The following is a 16,497-nucleotide window of genomic DNA, read 5'->3' as shown; positions in this document are numbered from 1 at the left end:
CACCAGCGCACTCTCAACTGTTTTGTTTTTTCTAAACCCATTACCCACTGCCTGGAAGCCTTGTTTATTTAGATTTCAGTGTTACAGGATCATAGTTTAACAACATGTTGCCCTAGCAATAGTACTACAAACAATACTGTGTGACACTATTTTCCACTTTCCACTTATTATAAATTGCATTGAAATTGCCTCTTCATTTAGGTTATATATCCCTGTTAAAATAAAATTATAGTACCAATGTAATTTAAGTGTAGAAAATAGAAATCAAGGGTAATTACAGGAAGTGTAGTTATAGTATCATTTATTTTATTTAATGGCTACATTAAATTAGTCATACCTTACTATTATAGCACAGTGCAACATAGGGTCTGCTGGGGCTGTCTGCTTCCCCAGCTTTCCCCATGCTTATACTATTCACCTCTGTGCTTTACCATGCTTGCCATGTCCTGCTCATGCTTTCAAACTGTTTTACTACAAATTGCCATGTGTTTTTACAATGGTATACTGCACTTCTAGTGTAGGCAGGGTGGAGCATTCTACATAGTCTGAATGACAATGATGACAACAAGTTACAACACAATAGGGTCTATTTCAATGATCTAAACCACAAAATCAAGTTGATAAATTTAAAGATCAGACACTGTTTCGATCATTTAAATAGACCCAAGTGACAATAAACATGCTTGTGAACAAATAATATCAAACCTGTGGCGTTGAAAAGGAGGATATAAAAGGGCTCTTCAGTTTCGGGAATGTCATCGTCCACGATGGTGACTGAGATGTTCTTCATTCGCTCCCCAATCTCAAACACGAGGACGTGGTCGCCCTCGTCAGGAATGAAGTCTTCCTCTGAGGTGCCTCCACTGGCCGTCTGATACATCACCGTAGCGACAAAGTCACTCGACCCATTTCGCAGGACTGTGAAGCTGGCAACATCTCCTTCTTGAACTCTCATGGCAACGGGCTCTGGAGGACAGATTCAGATTCAGAATGCTGCTTTGGAATACAATTCATTTGTGGTACTTTTTTAAACATAACACTGGGTCTAAGTTATTAATATCTGAATAGACCAAAGTGAAATAATATATTTCAAAAATATGAATACAAATTTCTTTAAATAGGGAAAACTCCTTTTTAAGGGAAATACTTACACAACACCAATTGAGAAAATGTGAAATAGTCCCAAAAGAAATGTTGTTCTTTCATGTTTTGTGTTTGGCTTTTTTATATATATTTATTCAGTAAACAAATTAAGTAAAGAGCTCTCTTGTATTAATTTACCATCCATTTTCTACAAGCAATTTGTTTTTCAATAATGTCTGTAATTATGAATGAGCTAAAGCAAAGATACCCTACACTCACAGTAGCTAGGGCTGGCATTATATTGGAATGGTACCTGCAAAGTAAATGGGATCATCATTTTTTCTGATCTGTAGGGTTGCGTTCAGCGCATTTCCTAGTCTTGCTCCTCCAGTCACATTTAAAAGGGTGATTGTAAATACCTCCATGTCTTCAGGCACCTGGAAGGAACGGAATAGAGATATTATCCTTGTACAGAGCAACTATAGCCACTTGGTATCCTAGGACAAACATTTTTAGGACGCCTTATATGAAGCCAAATCAAATGACACAGTCATAATATCCTAGACTTTGTCTGCTATCCACTCAGAATATTCGATGCTCCCTGTAGTTACAGCTTAAAAATCAAATAGACAGCAGTGTTTTTTGTGAACAAAACAATAAACAATATGGAGGCTGTGTGGTCCAGTGGTTAAAGAAAGGGGCTTGTAAACAGGAGGTCCTTGGTTCAAATCCCACCTCAGCCACTGACTCATTGTGTGACCCTGAGCAAGTCACTTAACCTCCTTGTGCTCCGTCTTTCGGGTGAGATGTAGTTGTAAGTGACTCTGCAGCTGATGCATAGTTCACACACCCTAGTCTCTGTAAGTCGCCTTGGATAAAGGCGTTTGCTAAATAAACTAATAATAATTATAATAATAATAAAGCAACCACATGGAAACCCTAAGGCTGTAGATCTACATGTAATACACTTTCTGTGTAAACAAATGTTTACCCTTTAAAATTTCATACAAAATTGAATTGAAAAACCTAGACTTGATTTGGTATTTATATTCATATTTACTTAAGAATTTATTTTACGTTTTACATTGATTTTTTTTCCCATCCCGTATTCAATTACAATAGTTAACCCTCTGCTCCTGTGTGGCACAGATGCACAATGTTACCTCATCAGGAAGGGCTGTCAGTGTGATGTTTTTTGAGAACTCGTCCTGTGTGAAGGACAGTGTCCCCTGGACAGGGTGCACATCTTCACTGAAGGGTGTGTCCAAACTCCACGACACTGAAACATCTCCAAAAGTTCCTCTGTTTCTAACCACCATGTAAGAAGCTGCAAAGTGTTTTTAAACTGAGTGGTTATTTTTACTCTGAGACAGGACAATGAACTATAGTATTTTTTTGAGGTAGCTTTGAACAACATGGTAGCGGATCTAATTACAAAGTACATACAGTATGTAGAGGCATACATTATAAGGTTCTGATACTCTCAGTAACTTGTGGTAAAGAATGTAATCAAGCTTATGGTAACTGAAAAGAAATTCTCATGATATACAGTGAAAATGTACGCCATGGGTATGAAATTAGAGAGGCACTTCCTTGTCTCCTCAGATTCTGATCCTCTTAAGAATGTTCTATCCACGTTTGACAGTAAGAGGCAGTGCCATGTAATGCTCGCCTGATACAGACTCTCACCCTTGTAAATGAGATGAGGTTAAAAGCTCTACAACCACACCAGCAGAAGAGCCTCTATTTTGTAGTGGTGAAGCCGCTGGATCACTGGGAAGATGCAGGATAATAAACACTAATAAAGCTTTTTTTTTTTTTTTTATTTCTCACACGACAATCTCATTATTAACCAAATCAAGTTTAACCATGCAGTATTTCCACATGTGCTGCAAGCAGCAAACATCCTGTAGACATTTTCACTCCATGAGCCTCTGCTGTAACCTAAACAGAAGGGGATTCTTTAACCCACTCTTGGTTGCTTAGAGTTTCCACTATACGCCTCAGCTGCTGTCTGTTTCTATATGATGCAGGTGAGCTCACCTGAGTGAATCTCGCTGCCTTTGCTTTCGTTCAGTGTTTCCAGCAGCCCTGCCCTGCTGAACTCAATCACCCCGTGAGGGTCGTCGTTTTTTCGGATCGTGACGTCGACCTGTCGGGCAGCCCCGAGCTTGCTGGGGGGAGCACTGTGGCTGCTGAGTACCACAGAGTACACTTCATCCAACTGCAAACAAGACAATAATACTGTAGCAAGCCGTTTATTACTCTGCGTGGAAATCGACCATTATCTGCTTAAAGTTAACTGAAATTGACATCTATGGAAACAAGTGTGAAAACTATAAGAGTCCACATTTTTTAATCTGTAAGTTAGAAGTATTACAAGCTCCGGTGTATAGCATGTGCACACAAGCAAATGTAAATATTGTATGTTGGGTATGAACATTTTTCAGCAGAAGCAACAACAGCTGTTGAACTCAGCTGAAATCCATTGAATTTGTAATGCATCTGTGTTGACATTGCTTGCTGTAAAAGTGTTTGATCTGAATACTAGCTTTTAAAATTGCTTTGACCCCGGCTGACACCCACATACTGATTCACACATTCAGATTCATACAGAATCAAACACATATTTCCCTTTCAGCTGAGCAGTCGCCTCCAATCAAGTTTATTGGCACTCGTCACCCCTTTGATGCGAACACACAGACACACACACCTCTGGGGTCCCATCCGGTCGTGCCACCAGTGCAACCACCACCTCCCTCTCTCCAGGTTTGAACTCCAAGATGCCAGTGCTGCCATAGAACTCATAGGTGCTGCTCGGCATAACTTCATAGCGGAGTAGCTGCTTCAGCAGTGCACCCTGGGACCGGACCACTCTCAGCTCCACGGCCTCCCCTTCCTGCAAAAAAGATAGGTTCACAGACTAAGTTCCATGGCTGCTGTGGGATTTTTGTGGCCGTAGGAACTTGTTACTTTACCAAACCAATACAGACACATTCACGGTACTCTAATTACTAACACTCATTTCTGTAATTAGAAAATGTGTATGGGTCATATAGGGTATCTCTTATTATTGTATTCTTATTGTAAGAGAGACTGTACTCGTGAAGTTTAGAATTGGAACATGTTTTACGCATCGGATGACATATATGCACAAGATAAGATTTATAGCATTTTGAGAAATCGTTACCAGGGATTGGTTGATTTTTTATACATGCTTTATATTGATATGAATAATGCAATGAAGTTATAAAGTAATAAACTTTAGACTTACATTAATTAACCATGGTCCCCTGGAACGTGGCGAGAACTCAAAAACTCCACCTGGGTCATCATTTTCAAAGATAACAATCTCCCGGCTGGTGAAGCCTGACTTAAGAATCTGGTTTTCTGCGTTAGTCCTACAGGGAGAAAAGAAGGTTACTGCAATACAGTAAGCCAATCCCATCCAGACATTTTCACTTGCATAAGTATGAGTTTGTTACAGAACAGTGGGTGTGTTAAGTAACTGAGCCCCTCAGAGCAGTAGAAGAACCCACTTAACGGCATGCTCAGTTCCGCTATAGAGCAGCTCAGAGCGCTATAGAGCAGATTTCATCGGTTACCTGAGTGAGTGGAAAGATTATCACCCTGAGCCACTTAGTTACCTAACTACCCACTGTGTATCACAAACACAACGTGCCCACTGTGTATCAAAACGCAAAGCGCCCACTGTGTATCACAAACACATTCACTATTGCTCACTATTGCTCTATCTTGCATCCTCTATATTTCTCTGTCTTTCTTCAATAATTGTTTTGATATTTAATTTTAATGTCACCTGACGACCCCATAGCACTCTAAACTGCTCACTGTGCTCACTAAAATGTCTTGACATTACATTTCAGAGACTAAATAAAAGCTCCCTTGCTTGGGAAGTGGGAGATTTCGGTTATATAATCAATATGCATCCACATCCATTTGCACCCTCATTTTGTCTGCCATTGCAGCATGTGAGCCGATTATGGCTTTACTGTTTTTCCTGATCGGACATTTCTCATTGCTTTGGCACTTAGTCGGTCAAGTATTGGTATGAACACTGTGCCCCCATCCTTCTTCTTCAGTACCGAGAAAACTAGATAGGGATATTCCATTTAATTTGTTTCTTGTTAGTCATTAACAGAATACATAAGCAGAAATAGGTTGTGCAGACGTGTTAAAGAACTATATTTGTCTCCCACTTAACAAGGGAGTGTACTCTACTGAACCAGCAGGAGCAGGCACTGATGGGCAGCAGCTGTGTGAACTCCTTCAGCACAGTAGCTGCTTCAGGCCCTTCTCTCCCAACAGGGGTCTCCATTAGGCAGTGGTGCGAAATTTAAAAACAAAAGATAAAGAAAATAATTCCAAACACATCCTTTCAGTAAACTCCCTACATGCATTCAAACTCTGCCATGTATAGAGAAGTACATAAAGCATGGTGCTAAATTAGGTGTAACCCATAAAGAAAACCCTTTCCCCACCCCACCATCCCCCACTCCCAACCCCAAAGCAGGCACTTCTCAAACAAAGTGTTGATTCACGGCACACAACGGCCAAACTTGCTCCACTTACCCAAAGTACACTACAAACCTCTCCGTCTCTACCCTGCAGGCACAGAGTGGGAGGGAATGAGAACACCATTCGCCTCAAGGTTCATGAATAACAAAATAGCTTTGGAAAAAAGATGAAATGAGAAAAGCTGGCCTTTTTTCTCTCTTTCTCTCTTTCTCTCTGCATAACTATCACTTTATGGGAATCCTACTTGCTAGGTTCGTCGGTTCCCACTTACAAGAGGTGACCCCATGACCAATCAGGCTGTCAAGGCCTATTCACAAGACTCCTTGCCAACTTCAGTCCATGAAGGAGACGATTGCCAAACACCGCACACACACACACACACACACGCACTCCCTCTTTCTCTCAGTAAGTGAACTGCTGCAGCTGAGCAAATGCAATTCAATGACATGAGAAATGTGTTTAACAAAAAAATTTAAAAGGATTTATTGGATTGGAGTAAAATAACAGGAACTGGAGACAAAAAAACAATGCTAATACTGACAATACATTGTTACAATTTCCTTAAAGAAAGTGGGAAAACTTTTAACTGGAACCAACAACGTACTTTCCGCCATCATGGTCCACTGAACATGTTGTCAGACTTTGTTTAAACAAGTAAAATGTCTTTGTGCAGTAACTGTGGTAGAATCTGTCTGGGGACATCAGCAAATATTCTTCTGAAATACTAGTGGTGCTGTATGTAAACTGTGCAGAGTATGGACTTCTATAATTTAAAACCCTAAACTAAATTAAATAATCGTTTATAACTGCACAACATTAGTACAGGCCAGTCTCATGCTTTTGTCTTTTGTTAAACCACCAGACTTGCTTACCACTCACTAAAAGTGAAGACAGGGATTTCATCCAATAAAAACACTCTCGTTATACTGCCAGACCTGCTTGATGCTGGTTTTTTATTGAGAACGGAAGATGGTGGAATAAGAAGAGAAAAAGAAAAAATGATTTTGGAACAAACTGAAAATATTAAGTAGTTAAAAACTATGGTGCTGTACCTGTCCAAAGAGATGCTGAAAGTTTCATTGACCTCTGGGATGTCATCGGCTCGGACGGTAATATTGATGGATGAATCGCTCTGACCGGAGAGGAATATGACGGAGCCGTTGAAAGGCCCCAGATCGTCAAGGGTCAGTTCTCGCTGGCTAAGCCCCGATGGTCTCAGACTCCAGAACACTACTGCCTGCCCGTCCGTCCCATCACGTTGCAAAGCCAGAGAGACCTAAATGCAATCGTGCTTCACTTTAGTTTAATCTATACATTGATTAATACCTAATTTCAGGCGCTAAATATATATTTTTTTAACCAATGTCCTTTAACAGCTTTATGACAGTGACAACAAAACATATTCAGACTACAAATATTGAAAGTGTCTCAATATTTCTTGGAACCCTTTTAGATTTTCAGTGCAAAAGTCACCCCCTATAAACCGATACACCCGCAAATACCCCAGATTTTAAAAGAAAACAGAATTCTTACAATTAACTGTGAAGTATTTCACTCCTTTAACCTCCCCCCTCTAAATCATTGTTTATAGACATTACATGGAGGAGCATTGTAAATCATAATAATGATTCTAATATATAACAAATGTAATGGTCAGCAATTGAAGAGCGCCCTTCTAAGCTGTGTGTGGTTTACCAGATTAGCGGAGGCCGTCTCAGGCTCGAACACCACTAGGGTCTGGTTGCTGGTGAAGCCGATCTCTCCGTTGGCGATGTCTGGAGTGATGATCAGGGAGATGTTCAGGACACCCCACAGTCTAGGGCTTACTGGAGGGATGGGCGGGTTGATACTCACCAGTTCCACACTGTCCAGCTAGAACACAGAAGAGAAGAGGAACGGGGGCAGGTCACAACAACCACAACTTCAAATCCCCATTATTGTGAGCAGTTCTAATTACAGTCCCTCAGATACTGTACTAAGGTGCTTTCACCTGAGGTCAGGAGTGGCTCTTCAGTTCTGACTTGCCTGCCACAGATATGTGACCTAGGCTGGATTGGCCAAAGTGTCTCTATAGTTAGATCCAGAGCCATTGTGCCACATGTAGTGACTTACCACTGTGGAAATAAGTTTCCTTCAGTTTGCTGTAAACACACTGCTGTGCGCTAGCTGGTGCTGGCACTTGCTAATAGAAAGACCCTAGATGGCTGATCTAGCTTACATTACATGTTTATAAAAAATGTTTTAAAAAAAAATAAAACCCAATATTTGACTGATTCGTAAAAATAAAAAAAGACTCCAGCAAACACCTTACAAATTTAAGGGGACATAAAAAAATAAGCCCATGTATTTTGAAGCTACTTTAATTCATTTCACAGGATAAAACATCAAGTTCAGTTAAGCTGCAGTTATCAAGCAGCCCTGCTCCACTTGGCTGTCCTTCGGACCAGGCTTTATAACAGTATGTTCATTGGTGGGTGTTTTACATATCTGTGTTTTCCCAAAGTCCCTGGTTTGTGTTGTTTGTTTGTTTTCACATGGCAGCACTGGAACGGGATGGTATTAAACATCGTCATTGTACCTCTGATTTCCATTAGGCCCAGTTTATTGTTGTATCCCTTCATCGCAAAAACAATCTCATGGCTTAAACATGAGCGCAGGGCCAATTACATCCCAAGAAGTGCTTTCATTTACTGTTTGCTGATTGCTGTTGACTGATAGAAGCTGTTTATTTATCCTCCTCAACAAGGCTGATGGCATCCTGCCAGCAGCTTACTTCAATACAGTACATGGAGATGCTAATGAGAGCCTGCATTTATTAAAGCCATGTATTTGGCTTTATAAGCACAGTCAGGGGGTCGTGGCAATAGAATAGCCTTTACCCTGGCAACGATTCATTTAGAGCAGGTTACCCATCAACATAAAAACAACACTGAAATGCCAAGTGAATCACATTGTTTTTATTTATTCTTAATTTATATACACATACCCTCCAACCAGTGTTGAGACAAATGATTTGTAACTCAGTGAACCCCACTCAGATCCCTTTCTTACAAGATATCTGGGTAGTTAATTACCACCTCTTCAAATATCTCTAAATGTTTTTAATGAACAAGCCCACTGATGTAATGCTGTTTTTCAGTTAGTGCTAGGATAAATTTGTTTTTCAGCTAATTCAAAATTAAAGAATATTCAAATATTCATTTAAACATAATACATTTGAACATGAAAAAGCCATGTTTATGCCGGGCACTATTTAACTATGAGAATGAGGCTTACAAGGCCCGGAGCATGGCAGCAATGGGGAATGGACAGAGGCTCTCACCTGTACTACAAAGTGTGCTCCGTTTTGAAGGAAAGCATCGTTTCTTATTGGTAACGTCACCTGGACCTGGGACTGTTCTGCAGGAAAGAGGACACTGTTTTTCCTGGTGGTGTTCAGGACCCGGTCCTTGGCTCTCCCCGGATCGATTGGCCCGGTGGGAATGTAGAGCACGGTGTAGTTCAGCCTCACGTCTCCCACAGTGCCCCTCTGGCGGAGGAAGCTGAGGGACAGGAAACGACCAGAAGGGTGGCTTTGGATCTTTTGCTCGTCTGAAGGGTGGAATCTGACTAACCCGTAGACATCGTCGCTGTCTTGAATGTAAAACACCATCTGGGCAACATAAAAAGATGATGAGCCATCGTCAGTTATGCATTCTGTGTGGGCAACAAGATGTCTGTCTCATGTGAAATTAATATGAGCTCATTCATTTAACACCTCTTTCTTTTTATTTATTTATTTTTTAAACTGAACATTTTAAACGTAGCTCTCCATTAACTGGAATCACAAGTGCAGCACACATCCTTGAAATGAATATGGTTTATGAAACAAGGACCAGGACAATTTGGGACCTCTAAAATTGAAAAGTTTAATTGCGTCATTTAATTAAACTTTCATTCACTAAATCAGTGATAAAGTTTTACAGTTCAGAATCTGGAAAATGTTTGAGCAATACAGTAACACACATTTGATTGATGATTTAAAAGTGCTTGGACATACAGACCTCCATAGGCGCATCCACCTCCACTCCCCCCTGTACCGTTCTGGGCACCAGCCTGAACAGGTAGGCCTCTGCCTCTTCCGGGAGGTCGTCACTGGTGATATTGAGCCGAAGTGAGGCTGACATCTGGCCTTCAGCGAATCGGAGGGTCCCTGAGGCCGGGGTAAGGTCTGTGGCCACAGAGGACTGGTCGCTGCTGTTCCGCGTTATCGTCCAGTTCACAGACACACTCCCATGGGTCCCTCCATTTCTTACAATGGAGATGCCTTCAAACCTTCAGTCATGGAAAAAATAGACATGGGTGTTTTAGTGAACACCTCTGACAGAATGGTTTGTAAACATGAAAACCATGGGATAATCTGGAATAATGAGGGGTGGTTGAAAGAAGTATTTTTATTTGTAAATGTTTTTGAAATAAAGCATAACAGGATGTTAACTCAAAAACTTGTGAGCTTTTGCTCTTCATGATCCACAAACCAAAAAGTTACATGAGCACAATATAGTAGCCATATTGCAATGTGCACATGTTTTGTAGAAATGTTTTAACTTATACATTTTTATGCTAGTTAAGGTTGCATACCTAGCATGTACTTGGCATTAAAAGACACAGTGGGCCAAATCCACTTGGCTTTTCATGAAGCAGTCACAGGTCAAAGTGAAGGAGATTGTTATAGTCTATAACACTGAAAATATAAGGTTTGTAACCTTTATAAGCTTTTGATTTACAAAAGGGCTATCCAACTGCAATATGTGTGAATTAGAGTCAGGTTTCATTTTAGTTGCATTCCTTTAGCATACTGTAGCAATACTTTTCTGCAGCTGGGAAGCCTACCTTGAAGTGAGGTCTTCATCAATGACCACAGCCTGTGCCAGGAGTGCACTGCTGATTGACAGCACTCCATAGGGTTTATCATTGGGTTCGATGGTGACCTGAGCAATGCCCGGGCTCAGCAACACTGCATCTCCCTGCAGCGTGTCCTCCAGTAACACCACCTGAAAGGATTCGGCAATCTCTGGAGTGGCATCGTCGATGATCATAAACTTCAGCTGCACTTCAGAGACTCGAGGGGGGAAAATGACGGTGCAGTTGGGCTGCAGGTCAACAAAGTCTGATGTAAGCAAAGCGCTGGCCGTGCTGTTGCCCGTGACGATCATATAGCTGATGGAGACCTCCTCTGAGTCTGATCCGATCACGCTGTCCTGCTCGTTCCTTCCTCGGGTCACCGGGATGGTGATGATGCCAGCTGTTTCAGGAATCACAAACACGGACTGGGTGAACCTTACGGGGCTGTCGTTCTTGTTGATCCTGATTTGGACACTGCTGCGGTTGAGGTTGATTACAGCCCCGCCTTCAACGCTGGTCAGCGCAATGCTAAAGATTTCATCATCTTCTGGAATCTGGAAGAAATGTGTTAATAATTACAAGCTTTTATTCTGACCCTCTGTTTCTACTAAAATCTTACCTTTTCCTACGATGTAGCTGTTATATACATTTGATATTCCACTAGAAGAAGAGTGGAGTGGCTCTACAGGTCTGATAGCTTCAACAGCTTTCTCAAGGATGCTGTCATTTTAGAATAGAACTACACCACCCACTCGATATATCATGGGTGTTGGGGTCCAGTATAAATCCGCAAATATCGAGAGCCGCGATATAGCGAGAGACGCATAGAAAAACACATAGGCTAACAAATACTGTACAACCACTCCCACGTTTTATTGGGGGTGTCAGGGTCCAATATAAATCCTCTACACAACCCGCTTTTTTCTTATTTTTCGTATAAAAAGCAGCACATTGTTTTAATTCATACTGCAGAGGGTAATTGCTTCCATCAACTAAAGTCTCCAATTAATTTCATGAGTCTTCCTCTCCTTTCTCACTGCCCTGTGACTTTTGCTAGTGCATTGTTGCCACAATTTAACACCTCGTTGGCCAAAATAAAAACCACTTCAGCAAGTACCAGTATTTAATTTGCTTTGTGTTATTGTGCAATGTGTTTGTATATGATAACAGTACGATATTAATGCTTTGTTTTTAATTGTTTTGTATATTTTTGTTTGAAAAACAAGTGAATTGCGTGCTACCTGATCGTCCCGTATGAGTAATCTGTACACCACTGTCGCTCTTCCTGGGGGCAGGGTGATGTTTCCTTTGGCTGGGCTCAGGTCCTCCTCGGCTGGGTTGGCTTCGCCAGTGATCTGCCAGGAGGGATGAAATTGGATTTAAGGATCAGGAGAGGAGGCTGCTGATTTAAAAGCCCGTAGCTTTCATACTTTTTTGGGGCCATAATCACAATTCATTTTCCCACAACCGTGGATGACTCCCTGCATTTCTAGTAGCCTGCAAAGCAGGTTGCAAAACATATTTAATCGATCAGAAGGATTATTAAATGTAACTGGATTATGAGGAATGACAGTGCATGGTTACTATTAAATAACACCTGAGAAAGCTAAGGCTTTGTCAAAACTCCTATTACATCTTATCATGCTGTGCATAGAACACATGACACAAGTGAAATACAACAACTCGTCTTTATCTTTAAGAGTAGTTCTTGGGTACAACCTTCATTTTTTTTATTTAAAATACATTAGTATGTTGTGTGTAGGGTGTCTTTTATTAAAATCAGAAGTAATTTTGTTCAATTTTGAGCAGCACAAAACAAAAAAGAGACTATACCCACAATGCATTAAGCTAAATATAGATGCATATTTGTGGACAGCATCTGTAAACAAATCTTTTTGTAACTTAACCCATCATGCTTGCTTGATAGGGGTTGGTAAATGCAATCATTTGGTGGTAATCATCAGTGCACTAAAACCCTGTTGCTGTGGGTGACAAATGGACTCCAACAATAAGAATAGGATATTCTAAATTGCCTGCTCTCTGTATGGACGAATCCTTCAAACAGAACCCAACAGGAAACCAGGTTGCAGAACACAAACCGTGTGATTAAGGGGTGAGATAACGCTGTGATACATACCTCAAAGTTCACGGTCACGGTGCCATAAGTCCCTTTCTCTCTGATTAGACTGAGAGGCACAAATTGGCTACTACCCCTGGGTTCATTCACCGTGATTAAGGAAGACTGCAAGAAAGGAGAAACCAAATACCAGCAACCAAGCAGCTCAGCATGGATATGGATTTGGGGTGTATGGTGTGTGGGGGGGGGGGGGGGGGGGATAGTGAAAACTGTTTCTGTGGAAACGCCCGACTCCCACAGACAAGTTAATCCAATCTGTAAACTGGTCCCATGATAGTATTACAGTTCCTGGCAACCAAGAAGTTGTTCTGCACTAAAACCTTTGAGTGGGCTCCTCAAGAGCATTTTACCTGCAAAGTCAAAGTTTAATTAAAATTCCTTCACTATTATTATTATTACTTTAATGAGACAATGTAATTCCAGAAGTCGCCCGTGGAAAAACAGAAAACAAAGGCTCAGTCATTAGCCATCTTTCCTACTGACTAAACCTGATTAAAATCGCTTTCAATATATTTTTAGCTTATAATGAACTGAACGTGGGGACATAACTGAGCTAATAAGTGGAATTATTTATGACATTTACAGTAGGCTGCTGGAAGTTTGCTGTAAGACAACTTCAAAAGTAAACTTACCATGTTGAATGAAATAATCCCAAAGGCATTGTCATTGGACAGTATTGTCACAGTGGCAGTATTGGGGGATCCTAATCTCACACCAGGTAAGGCACTCTGAAAAGATAAGATCAGGGAATGAAATGAGTGCAGGTGAATTAACCCCATCGTCAAGGGAACTTTACTGACCTCGTCTCCTCTTGAATCAGTGGCGTTTTAGCTGTGCTCAAATTGACACTTACCAATTGCAAAAATAAATACAATATATGTCAGCTTGTGCTGCTTGTTACTATTTGAGAACTTGTACTGTGAGAGGGCTTTTCAGGAATGTTTTTTTCCAATACCAGACTGGAATCAATCTAAGCTGTTTTAAAAAAATATGTAATTAGGGGGTCCTAAGTGGCGTATCCGGTAAGGATGCGTCCTATAGCCTAGAGGTCACTAGTTCGAGTCCAGGCTATTCCACTGCCGACCGTGGACAAGAGCTCCCAAGGGCGGGTGAACAATTGGCTGAGTGTCGCCCGGATGGGGAGGGTTTAGGTCAGCCAGGGTGTCCTCGGCTCACCGTGCACCAGCAACCCCTATAGACTGGCCAGGCGCCTGCGGGCTTGCCTGTAAGCTGCCAAGAGCTGCGTTGTCCTCCGACGCTGTAGCTCTGAGGTGGCTGCATGACGGGCCTGCAGAGTGAAAAAAAGCGGTCGGCTGACGGCACACGTTTCGGGGAACAGTGTGTGTTCATCTTCGCCGCTCCCGAGTCAGCACAGGGGTGGCAGCAGTGAGCTGAGTCTAAAATAATACAATTGGCTATTTCAAATTGGGAGAAAAATGGGGTAAAAATATTTTTAAACCACAATGTTGTTGTCAATTACTTGGTGCTTTTTTTCTTGTCTTTGTTATTTTCTTTCTCAAATTGGCTGTGCTAAAATTGCTTATTGCTGTCACATAAGACCATTATTATACAGTGCATATTAAAGAAAGAAATGAAAATGAAAAAAGGTAATGAAAAAGCAGTTCACCAGTCACAAAAGAAACCAAATTAAAGCCCATGTTTTTTCTCCTTCTGACACCTCAGTCTGGTATAGGAAAAAGACATCCCTGAAAAGCCCTTGCTTATCCATTAATCATGGTTTGACAACCTGTTAATGACACCATAGCAATCAGGAATTAGATATAAAGCATGCGGTCCTGTTGCAAAATTAAGTTCCCTTTCATTTCATTGTACAGAGAATTTAATTTTGAAAATCTGAATACAGTTTTGAGCCTTGGTATGTCAAAGGTTGCTGCCAAATGATGTCTTCGCATGTGGGAAGCTTTCTTCCTGTGATGCATATTTCTCTTTAAAAGAGTGCAAGGGAGTTCCTGCAAGGCAAACTCGTCTGTGAAACAGCTTTGTTGTATTGTATTTTACTCCTCTGTCAGCCTTTTGTTACTGGTGTGGTGTATTTTATGCACACTAAGTTGTCCTTTAACAACATTGCTTCCAGTAGCAGTGGCGTAGCCGCACAGTGAAATGATTTATGGGAGATGAAAGCACCATACATCAAGAGACCAGAAATGAAAGCAGAACAAGTCTCCGTCCATTCAGTCTGTGTTCTGCAGGCTTTCCATTTACTACTATTAACTTTAACAATGCCTGTATTCTCAGTGATACTTTATTGTTGGTCTGCTCCATGGTTGCCCTTGTCTAATGTTAGAAGCAGCAGACTTGGAGTGGAACTTTAACTCACAATGGGAATTATTATTATTATTTATTTATTAGCTATCACATTATTTTTACATACAATTACCCATTTATACAGTTGGGTTTTTACTGGAGCAATCTAGGTAAAGTACCTTGCTCAAGGGTACAGCAGCAGTGTCCCCACCGGGGATTGAACCCACGACCCTCTGGTCAAGAGTCCAGAGCCCTAACCACTACTTCACACTGCTGCCCATGTTGAGAATGTTGAGAATATCTCAGTCCTACACCTACCCAGCAGAATTGATAGGTGAGCTGCCTTTCTGGGGTTCTGGAGGAGCCCAAAAACGATATATCACTATTATTAAATACATCTGGCATTGTTTCTTTTGTGCTATTGTCTATAATCAGTTATAACAGATATAATCTGTCTGCCTGTCTTTTCAGGTCTGTTAGTCTTTATATGCCAGTCTGTCTGTCTGTCTGTCTTTACAGGTCTATCTCAACAATTGCATGAGGCTGCTTTGCTTTTGCAATGTAGTTATTATACAATGTTATACAAATTTGTTTTTAACAACATATAATGAATACATAAACTAAAGTGTTACTGATATTATTATGCTATTAACACTTTTAAAATATATATCTTTGTTTTTGAGAATGCTATAATAAACTAAATACCTAAAGTGTTACCATGATTACCTAAATGGTCTTCAATGCCAATGCAGTGAAAATAGAATGAAAACAGTAAAATGGTAATAACATTTCCATATTTCGACATACTAATGCTATCACTATACATAGCTAGTAATCTATTGCAACATTTATCTGTACAGGACTATACTGTACACTGTGGCACTGTATCAGGATCAATGTGCAATATCTGTTCCAAATAAACTGTACTGCCCTTGGCTGAAATGTCGTGGCCTGCTAATACACAGAAACCAATTAAACAGACTACGCTGTTATGTAATCATTGTTAATTTGCTATATCTTTTTGTATTTTTGTCCTGTTGTATTACTTTGTCAGTGGGGCCCCAATGGAAATGACAAATTCAGGTGGTAAGTACCCTAATATGTTGATAAAACCAGTGAAAATGCAAAAGAAATGGTAACTTGCCTGTAGTTTTAGCTGAAATACGAAAGTCTCATCCGCCTCGGGGAGCTCATCATCCTTGACTGCTATGTAAATGGTCCTGTTTGTTTCTGAAGCCAGCAGGAAAGCAGCAGCTGACGTGGCCTCAAAGTCGCTGGTCTCATCTCCCTGAAGCTGAAATAGAAGGTACAAGCTGACACATCTGTATTCATGATGTTTTACTTTATTTATCTGTATTATTTTACCTGCAGAACCCATAAAGTCTGAAGCCTTTTTCACAGTTAGATAATAAACTGCAGTTTAATAATGATTGACAACTAGTTAATAGAGCTGGCGCTGAAAAGGTTCAAAGAAATAAGCAACAACATTATTAAACAATTTTCGAGTTCAGCATAAGATATTTTTGTTTGTGACTTTTAAAAAAAATTGAATCTTCCACTTCCTGGTGTTTGGTCATTTCCTGTGCTGG

At 40.7% G+C, this 16,497-nt stretch overlaps 1 protein-coding gene across 4 annotated transcripts in view; it reads right to left on the bottom strand.

The window, feature by feature from the left end:
• The window catches only part of LOC117403690 (adhesion G-protein coupled receptor V1-like), a 184,882-nt gene that overhangs the window by 148,520 nt on the left and 19,865 nt on the right, over positions 1-16,497 (bottom strand). For 3 of the 4 annotated variants that reach the window (XM_058987341.1, XM_058987310.1, XM_058987321.1), the window contains exons 3-17: positions 16,053-16,202; positions 13,276-13,371; positions 12,644-12,748; positions 11,748-11,861; positions 10,495-11,060; positions 9,666-9,936; positions 8,945-9,274; positions 7,318-7,494; positions 6,675-6,898; positions 4,358-4,484; positions 3,797-3,982; positions 3,127-3,307; positions 2,247-2,410; positions 1,397-1,520; positions 706-966 (exon numbers count right to left, since the gene is read on the bottom strand). In XM_058987341.1, the coding sequence (XP_058843324.1) occupies positions 706-966; positions 1,397-1,520; positions 2,247-2,410; positions 3,127-3,307; positions 3,797-3,982; positions 4,358-4,484; positions 6,675-6,898; positions 7,318-7,494; positions 8,945-9,274; positions 9,666-9,936; positions 10,495-11,060; positions 11,748-11,861; positions 12,644-12,748; positions 13,276-13,371; positions 16,053-16,202 (3,076 nt within the window). Of the gene's footprint in view, positions 1-705; positions 967-1,396; positions 1,521-2,246; positions 2,411-3,126; positions 3,308-3,796; positions 3,983-4,357; positions 4,485-5,676; positions 5,757-6,674; positions 6,899-7,317; positions 7,495-8,944; positions 9,275-9,665; positions 9,937-10,494; positions 11,061-11,747; positions 11,862-12,643; positions 12,749-13,275; positions 13,372-16,052; positions 16,203-16,497 lie in introns of those variants that run through there. The other variant, XM_058987332.1, reaches the window with a different exon arrangement.

The sequence above is a fragment of the Acipenser ruthenus genome, chromosome 2 (genome assembly GCF_902713425.1).
Source record: "Acipenser ruthenus chromosome 2, fAciRut3.2 maternal haplotype, whole genome shotgun sequence".
Taxonomy (NCBI): Eukaryota; Metazoa; Chordata; class Actinopteri; order Acipenseriformes; family Acipenseridae; genus Acipenser; species Acipenser ruthenus.
The sequence above is the reverse complement of the archived record's forward strand: the minus strand, read 5'-3'. Positions and strand labels throughout refer to the sequence as shown.